Source organism: Oculina patagonica, chromosome 5 (assembly GCF_052425735.1).
Source record: "Oculina patagonica isolate OP01 chromosome 5, crgOcupat, whole genome shotgun sequence".
NCBI classification, from domain to species: domain Eukaryota; kingdom Metazoa; phylum Cnidaria; class Anthozoa; order Scleractinia; family Oculinidae; genus Oculina; species Oculina patagonica.
This window is the reverse complement of record NC_135762.1, coordinates 22,950,917-22,960,613: the sequence shown is the minus strand read 5'-3', so window position 1 is coordinate 22,960,613 and position 9,697 is coordinate 22,950,917. Positions and strand designations below refer to the sequence as shown.

Here is a 9,697-nt window from a genome sequence, read left to right as displayed (position 1 = left end):
ATTTGAGGACTTAAACTAAGAAAGCTTGTTTTTCCAGTTTACCTTTTTTATAAGAACTTCTTAATATTTTCAAGCCTAGAGCCTAGTCGAACTGAGATGGAATGTTCCTTTTTATTGGAGCCTTAAACGTTTTTTAACGTGTTTTTCCCAGAGGTTTTCAGTTCTACAATTCAGTTAAAAGTTTTTTTAATACAGTCATGTTTGCCTATTCTTAAAAAAAGAAATGTATTTAATCTGATAGTAGTTGATATTGTGGCTATGATAAATGTACATTCAAGCAGTTTGGGCTCGGCTGGGCACGGTTGTTAAAAGGGTTGATAACCCTACCCCCGGCCCCGGATAAATCACTTTCCAGTGGATAAGTGTTGTCCAAACAACATACGCCATCCACTGGATAGTGATTATCCCGGCGGTGGATAGTGTTGTCCATCCTTGGAACATTGGAACAACCGAGGCCTGATATATTGAGAATGTTACGTTTTTTTATTTTTTTTTTTTCATAAATTTTCTAGAGCTCAATGCCAACTCGAATGGAAAAATAAAACAAAGCAGAAATGCTCTTAGGTGCTACCTAAGAATTTTTTTGTGCTCAACTTAAATATCAGTCCACAGCATGTCAATATCAGCCTCAACGTTTTTATAAAAAAAAAAAAGGTTCTTGTACATAAAAAAGTGTGTTCTGAGTTATTGTTTTATAGTTGTCGTTTACAGTCCTGTTATGTTCCTTTTCTTGTTTCATCTTGCACGTTTTTTCTTTCTATTCTTAATGTAATGTAATGCAATTGTTTTTTTTGGAAGCTGCTATCTCGATGTTATCCATCCATGTATATGATCTCGTCCCACCTCCCAACCCGTTGATACATGTGAATAAGACAGACAACAACACCGGGAACTTTGTGCCCTACTTTTAACGATGAGTGTGTGGCTTCTCTAACTTCCGCTGCTGACCATAACACTGAAGACTGATGCAGGAGGCCTCGTCCTTATCCGAGAAGACTAGAACATCTAACCATTTGATACTAACGGTTAATTTAAAAAGGTAAAGTCTAAGTCCGATAGCTTTTCAGTTGCCTGTCGTAGAAAAGCCTATTTTTTTCAAGATCGTTTGAAATAATAATAAAAAAAAATCAAGGGATAAAATGGATACCTTGATATCTTTCACGATCTGTAATCATATCCATTTCCCATCCTCCCAGATTTTTCGTGTGTCGGAAGTTCAGTGTTTTCGAATTTCGTTCAAAATATGTCTATTTATACATTTTAATAGGATTACTCTTTCCAATTCGCTTGATAACGTACTTGTATCCATACATTAAACTTCCTGCGCCAGCTCAGGAAATAACTAACGTTGCTCCGGTTGTTTGCATCCGCTTGATAAATTGATTAACATGTCTTTGTGATACTGTTTCTTTGCTGATCGCTCAAAAGCTAATCAAACTTTAAAAATGCTTGTATACAATGGTTATGACAGGACCGTAACTAGGATTTTTTGTCTGTGGGGGCAAGTTTTCCTGGCAGGGGCAACTTTTTTTTTTTAGTTTTCTCAGTTTTTTAGTTTTCCTGGCTGGGGCAGCTCCCCGCCCCCCCCCCCCCCCCCCCTCACCTTCCCGGCTAGGTACGGCCCTGTATGATGCATCAAGGCTATTAACTGATGAGTTGAAACAGGGGTAGTGTTTAGCAAGTCGGAACTGAACTTTGAACTTTAAAAACGCTCACTATTTCAAAAAGTCAACAATAAACTAAGCTTGCACTGAGATAGAGCGACAATAATAACAGTTCAACGGAAGTAAACTTATTTGCAAAAATTTATTCAAATTAAGAAATTGTTTTTACTTTATATCAGGTGGACAAACAAGTCGTTTAACACTAAACTTAACATTACACTGAAACAAACTCGAACATAGTAAAACCGAAGCTCGAATTGTTATCCTTTGACTTAAAACATAACATTTAATTTATCCAAATTCACGCTTAAACTTTTGTAATACATATGATTTCGCCCATGTTTTTCGTGACTTATACATAAACAAACTGCTTAGTTTTCCTATAACCGCTGAACGCAGTTTACAGAAAATAACTGACCTAGCAACTCTTATTGTATTGTCCAGTTATTCCCGCTCTCAGCTGTGGGGTCACGTGGGTCCACCTCCAGCGCAAATCACAGAAGAACGATCCCAGCTTATTTTTGTGGATGAAAGCCGACAGAAGATACTCCTTGCCTTTTTGGAGCCAGAAACTGCAGGAATCAGTTTTGGACGGCGTGTGAAGGTCAACCAGGAGAACCGAGTTGCGAACACCGACAGACAAGACTCCTGGAAGCTGGTTCACCTTTTCTTTGCCCTTGAATATTTCGACGATCTTCAAACTGTAAATTTGATCAGGATCGATGAAAAGTGAGCTCGTTTTGTTGCCTTTTATAGGGACCGCGTCTCTTGGTTCCGACCAAACTCTGGCACGCAGTACTGTTGAAAAAAAGACACCATTAGTTTTCATTGACCTCCTATAAACAACATAAGTCAAGAATAATGTTTTGAGGTAAATTTTATTCTATCATGACTGATATGGAGGTCAAAACAAAATGTAATGGTGTCGATGGTAATTTCACTTACACGATTAACAGGCAAGTAACAGGCAAGAACTCAAGAGCACGTTATAAAGCGTACGGCAAAAAGATCGAATTTGAAGTGCTGGCTTTTGGGAGAGAGGAAATACCCTTAGGAGGAAAAGCCCTTAGGAGAAAAAAACCCTTAGGAGGAAAAACAACGAGGAAAAAACCCTTTGGAGAAATGATGAGAACCAACAAGAGATGCTTCATCCTCTCTTGCCAACAAAAAAACTCAACCTACATATGACGCCGGTTCCACCAATCGAACCAGGGGCACATTAATACATTAGAGGGTGGTGAACGCTCTTACCACTGCCCTCCTCTAATCGTAATCTCGGCCATTACGAAATGAATATTTCCTCTTTAAATTCAAAACATTTTGTTGCTTTGTAATTCAGAGCGCAGTTTATATCAACTTACCGATCTCTGCATTACAGAAATCGTCTTTAGGGTCAGTCCGCAGGCACAAACAGCCGTGACAGACCGTAACCGCACCGATGCAAAGCAAAACCACAATGGAAAAGACAGGAGACATGTTTCTCGTCCTTCTTCTTGTCTTGTGCTGACTGTTCTGCAATGCGTTTTTTTTTTCGTTTTTGCTGTTCGAGCAATCTTCTTCCTGTCTTGAGTAGACAGCTCTTCGATGAGCTCTTTCTTGTTTGACTCTTTCTGGTTAAAACTCGTCTCTTTTTATTCACATCTGGAGCCAAGCCCGGGAGCCAAGGGCGGATCATCCACCCTTGCTGGAGCGGAAGTACATGTCATTCCATAAATTCCACCAACCAACAAGTGGCATGTCATCACTGGGCACAATATATTTTTTTAAATGTTTACTTTTTATATTTTTTAAGTCTCGTGTTTTTTTAATTTTTGAACTAAGACTAGCGAGCAGCCAAATGGTGAAAATTTTTAGTTGTAAACTTTTCTTCATTTATTTTCGATGCGTTTTGTCTGCAATGAAACTTCTTCATGATCAGCTTTTAAATGTTTGCCATACGATTTGTACTTATCGTATGGCCCAAAACTTATAATAACTGTACAACACGCAAAAACATGTTAAGGCGTTTTTCGTAACGTCCGGTTCCAGCATGTGAAAGTTCTATACCAACTTCCACAAGAAGTTTTAATCACTCCCACAGGAAGTGCAACTTAGCACCTTTTCACTTAGCGTGCAGAGTGCATAAGTTGTTCAATATTCCCAGAAGAAGTCCCATTGGAGATGAAGCGCGTCAGAAATGAACGAAGTAAAGTTTACAACTACGAAGGTTCTCCTTTGTGCTGCTCGCTAGTCTTAGTTAAAAAAATTAAAAATATATCTATAAATTAAAAAATAGAACTTGTTATTTTTAGGGCAAGAACTGGGCATATATCGGAACGTACTTGGCGAAACCTCGCGGTCGGAAGTTTTTCTTTTTCTCTTTTAATTGATAAACGCTTCAGTTTGGAGATGCTATCGATAACTCGCTTTTTTATGAGACAGTTTGTTATAATTACGTGAAGCGTAAAGACTTCTGTCGTATCAGTCCAAGAATTTGCAACCGATTACAGGATGTCATTTTATTCTCACAGCTTATACTGAAAGAAACGTAAAGTTATCAGTAAAGTGAGTTGATAGTTTTCACTGAGCTTGTAAATAAAAGGTTTACAAATGAATGTTAAGATTACGTTTTCTTCACTAGCTCTTCGTAATTGAAAAGTAGTCGCAACTAGTAAAAGTGTTTTCAATGTGATTCATACTTCCTGGCAGAAAATGTAAACTGAAAGCCGTTTTTTCTTTCCTTCCTTTATTTGCACCAGGTTAAAAAGAAAGATGTGCATCAATTATATAGATTTCCGGTCGAATAATACTCAGGTAATATTTCAAGGTTTGTCTGATGTTTACTATTTCACCAAACTTCTTTAATACCAAGCTTCTTTAATAGCTCAGTTGCAATTGCTAGTGATCTTTCCAGGCTCTTGAAATTTGTTAAAAAAAATGAAGATCATAATAATGTGAGGGTCTGAATGGGGTTTAGTTTTTAATGTTATTTGCCCAAAATATTTAGTGTTTGCTGTTAAATTGGCAATTTTTTAATGTTTACTGCTCCGGAGAAAATACTGTTAAGTATTCTGAGGGTTTTTCGTGAAAGGATTTAGCATTGGATATTCTTTTCTCTCTTCAAAAATTGGATAAAGTCACTCACGAACTTAGAGATAATTTTCGGATTTCTCCTCGGAGATATTCGGTAGTCTTCGGAAATCTTCGTAGATTGGAAATCGTCGGAAAATGGCCGAAAACTTGTTCATATACTAAACAAAATAATATCTGGATAAAATTTACTGTTTCAGTGAATTTTTTACTGTAAGTGTTGAATTGCCTAAAATTTAACTGTTTCATGTTACGGACCCAAAAAATTAAGTGTTTAGTGTTATCGAGGTATCCCCATTCAGACCCACATATGTTGATCATATGCTGTTTTTTTTTGTTTACTTTGTACATCGGAGAAATATAGTGACATAGCTTTTTTAAGGGATGTACTAAACCAAAAGAGGCCTTCCTAGATCATGCTCTCAAGAATAAACCCACCAATCAGAGGGAACCCGCGTCAGTCTGAAGATAAAAATAACGAAAGAATCGAAGAGTAAAGTCAAGAATAGAAGAGATTTTCGTTTGATCATCATCATCAGTTCTTAAACGCGCCATGGGACGCATAAGGCCTCCGCAGTCCCTCTTCAGTGCGACCGATCTTGTGCCGCCTTCCGGATCTCATTCCAGGTCAGGTGCATTGATGTCAGTTCTTTCTCCGCAGATCTTCTCCAAGTTGTTCTAGGCCTTCCCCGTTCTCGCTTCTCCTCAGGTGTATAGAACAAAACATCTCTAACCACATCGCCGGAGTCCTTCCTTTAATAAATGCCCAATCTATGTCCATTTCTTTCGGGTTAAGCATTATGTTCATTAAAAAATAAAAAACACACTGTGGTGACAAACATGACAAAACAACGCATGTCGGAAAAACCTTTGATTTTAAGAACTTTTAAGTTCTTAAAATCCTGTGTTCACGAAAGTATTAAACTATCAAACGAATGGCCACACAAAGTATCCAACCTAATGGTTGTGTCCTTAATGATGAAGCATACGAAACGTTTTAACGTTTCGTATGCTTCATCATTAAGGACACAACCATTAGGTTGGATACTTTGTGTGGCCATTCGTTTGATAGTTTAATTGAATTCTATATTAAACACACACTTTTGAGTTTTGAAAGGGAGATGGCCGCAGCGCAGACATTGTTTGCAACTTTCCGTATATCTGTAAAAATTCTCGGATCGAGCTGGAATTCAGAAAGGAAAACTCAGGAAGGAAAACTCAGACTGAACCACAAGTGACCAAAGTCTACTATAAGAGTTTGTATAAAATTGAGCGTACTATGAGCGTTTGTATGGATTTGACAATAAGTTGATAATAATAATAATAATAAAAAATAATAAAATATTTATATAGCGCCAATATCCTAAAAGTTCAAAAGCGCTTTACAGAAGTAACGTTAAAAATATTAAAAACACTATTAATATATCTCCTTATCCCTTTGAAAAGCTGCAATAAAGCTTGAACCCTACATGGTGTCCTCATTACGCGCGATTTTCGTTTCAACGGTTTAGCACACCTCTCTCCTCCGCAGAGGCCTCTTATTTTTTCGTACGGGCAGGGAAATGGGGAGAGGTGAAAAGTAAGCGCGCGGAGCGGCCGGAGCCTGGGGAAATCGAAACGAAATCGCTCGTGGGACACTGCCCATTCGGCTTTCCCGTCGTCCCCTGCACTCCCCCTATTTTTCCATTTTTCGTGTTTTTCACTTTCCCCCACTGAAGGAGCCTTCGCGGAGGAGAGAGCTATCACACATTAAAAGATAGATCGACTAAGACTGAGCCCGAAGAAAAATCTTTGGAGCATAGATTATGCCATCCCTCATTGGTTCAAAAGCGTTCCATGTGTGAAATCGTTGTTGGTGACTAATGAAAATTCGTCTTGGCCTGAGAAATTAATGTGCACAATACCTTTTTACCAATAGCAAAAGTACAGAATGAGTTGTTGTTAGAAAATAAAACTATAATTTCAAAAGGCGTACATATCCAAAATTGGCATTTTATTAATTTGTTTTTTCATAGCTGATGATTATTTTTATTCTCGTTACTTGTCTGATTGCTATTGTATTGAAATTGTTGGGAGAAACATAATGCTGATCAGCCTTGGGTTTAATAGGCTCTAATATACGTGTAAAGCTATTGCACAGCGCCTGTTTTATTGTGGTATTAACGAGAATATAAGTCTATCAACAATTAACATATTTACACTTTTTCGCACACGTTTACACACGTTTTCGCTCGAGCATAAGAACGATCGTGAGCTTACGCTCCGCCGAACTAGTAAGTTACGTTATTTATACACTTAACTTAAAAATTATCTTTCCCTTTTTTATAAACAATTATTTTCTTAAGATAATAATGTTAGTCGCTCCTTGGTTTTCTTTTCATGTTTATTTATGCAACACACCTTTTAGTATTTGCTAGTTCAGTGGAGATTACAGTAGAACCCCTATTAAGCGGCCACACTCGGGGAAATGGCAACTGGCCGCTTAATAGAGGTTGGCCGCTTAAGTGAGCGTCCGTGTAAGAACCGACCACTCGATTTTCGGCCCAGAACAGAATTCCTTCAGATTTTCTGTGCAAGACAATTGATCCATATGATAAACAAAAATAGCAATATTTTGGCTTGTAGTGTTATTTGTCAATATTTTTGGCGATGATTGCTGAGAACGGTCAAAAACCGAAAAAATCATCCTGTTTCGAGTCAAATTTAGGCGTCGCGCTCAACGCGCTGAAAAGTTACTCTTTAACTCAAATAAAATGAAACTTGTATATCATTTTATTTTATGTCTTGTCTATTAGTTCATGTTAAAATATTTGAAATTGGACTTAACAAAAATTAATTATGATTTTTTTTAAACACCCCATAAAGAGCCATCGCAAAAATCACGCAAACATACTGTTGGTTAGAGAGGTTTTTCTCAAAAGTTTAACGCGATATAGAGCCCTGGACACTATCCACGATTAGTACTAGGGTTGGTGTATTAGAAACAAGAAAAAAAGTTTTGGGCACTAAGCTTTTTGAATTTTAGGAGTTTTATCAACAAGGCCTATTTTTAACGGTCGTAACGCGCGTCACGCAATTTCTTACTATTGTGTTTCCTATCTTTCCCACATAAAACAGTTGTCTGAGGGAGCAAATATTTTTGAAACTAGCTTTCTGCTCGGAAAAAGGCATGGACAATCCTAAATTTATCAAATATCGCCCCAAAAATAAGAATTAAGAAGGTTAAATCATGAGCGGCTCCGGTATGAGTTGTCTTTAGTTCCGTCTTTATCTGTGCAAAAAGCTTCGAAAAGCGGTTTCCGTGATTCGGTAATCATAAATAGGGAAAGAACTACGAAAGAAACCCTTAATAATTTAACATATTAAACACATTTAACAGCTAGAAATTATTATCATTGTATTATTAAAGTGTACGCCCAGAGAAAATGCAACACAAATGAAAATAGGCCAAAGCGAATTTCTCAGAAAATGTCTGTTTCAGTCGGCTTTGATGCACGCGGGAATGTCAATGAAAGTTATTTTTAGTAGGTTAATTTCAACCCGTGTGACAAATGCTTGCTGCTAAAACTATTTCTTGTTTTACTTTATATCATTTGTTTTTCAATTTTGTGAATAGGCTACAAACTTTTCCTTTAATATTTATTTTTTTCACATTTTTTTTGCACTGCCCTTGTGCTAAATTTAACTTATGCAAATTTGTGACAATTGATGTCGTGCGTGCTTACATTACGGCAGGAATAGTTTTGCTCTTTGCGTTTCGTGTTGTTTCGTTCTGTGAAATGGCAGGATTTTGTTCCTTCTCGGCAATTTTAGGTGGTAAGTGCGAAAGTAGTCGTGGACATACAGATTGTATAGCCCTAAATGATTGTGACGGCGATAACAGTTTGCATCTAGCAAATCACCACCTGTCAAGAGAAAATTCATCTGAAAGGGATCTAATGCTGGCAAGAGCAGGTCTTTTAGAACTCACTGAAGAACAGATTAAGAATATGATGGTTTGTCCAGCCCATCGTTTTACCTTAGGAAAGTACTGGCAAGCTCCGAAGACCTGCCAGTATCCAAGACATCATAAAAAGAAATCGGCGGTAACAGGAACTCATGTTATAAATTTCAAGCTGGCCAGGGAAATTAAAAACCTCTTTGGAGAAGCTGCACCCGTTGGTTCCCGTACGTTTTATCGTTAAAGATTGTTCTTAATCGCTAAAAATTGTTTACATTGTTAAGCCCTAGGCTGAAACAGATTTCACTTCCGTAAATATGAAATGCTAGGTCATTACTATTGTTGCATGGTGACAACTGTTCTCTGGACGCGTTCTGTTAGCTTACCTGAGACCGGCTCAAACATAGGATAAAATGTTATTATAAAGTAATTTGAACGCGACTTAAATAATTTATTCTTAGTGACATAGCTTGCAACACCTGATGTTTTTAACCGTGACTAAATAAATTACACTTTCAAGTTTGCTGCGAACACAGGGGTCAGGGTTGGTTGAAGGCGATTGTGGGGGAGGGGGGGATTACTATACGTGGAGGTTCTGCCCATTTGTATGGTTTAGGTATATTAATGAGCAGAATTTTGCAAGTTTAAGTATATAAAAAGGTAAAGCATGTATACGAGCCTAGGGGCCCATCACGTTTCCGTAGCATAAAGCGACTAGGAGTATTCCCATCGCAGGGTTACCCCCAGTCTTGCCCAAAGAACACGACATATTGAACCCGGCCAGGACTCGAACCCGACCACTGCAGGAATTTTGCACTTAGTGATCCGGTAGAACCCGAATTTCAAAAGTCCTGTTCACATCAGCACTTATTCACTTGCGATGACTGCCAAGGGCTAAAGAAAGTACTTCAGGAACTACCACTTGAGATCGAAGGTCCATCCTGGACGCCAGTTAATTCAGAACAACGAGAAGATTTACTGTACGACTTTGACCGCGCAAAGTCAGATATCTTTCTATGGAAAG

At 37.9% G+C, this 9,697-nt stretch overlaps 1 protein-coding gene across 1 annotated transcript; it reads right to left on the bottom strand.

Moving 5' to 3' along the window:
• Window positions 1-1,787: 1,787 nt before the first annotated feature.
• On the bottom strand, window positions 1,788-3,310 carry LOC144654946 (metalloproteinase inhibitor 3-like). The gene is made up of 2 exons (XM_078515178.1): window positions 3,026-3,310; window positions 1,788-2,462 (listed from the first exon to the last, which is right to left on the bottom strand). Exons 1-2 carry the CDS (start codon window positions 3,138-3,140, stop codon window positions 2,083-2,085), a joined length of 495 nt encoding a protein of 164 aa, XP_078371304.1. The 5' UTR covers window positions 3,141-3,310; the 3' UTR covers window positions 1,788-2,082.
• Between the last annotated feature and the right edge of the window lie 6,387 nt (window positions 3,311-9,697).

What these genes read in the sequence shown, in the direction of transcription:
- LOC144654946 (XM_078515178.1), bottom strand. Translation starts at nt 3,140, where the DNA reads ATGTCTCCTGTCTTTTCCATTGTGGTTTTGCTTTGCATCGGTGCGGTT. An exon ending in TTTCTGTAATGCAGAGATCG is followed by an intron (nt 2,463 to 3,025) that starts GTAAGTTGATAT and finishes TTTTTTCAACAG; the next exon opens with TACTGCGTGCCAGAGTTTGG.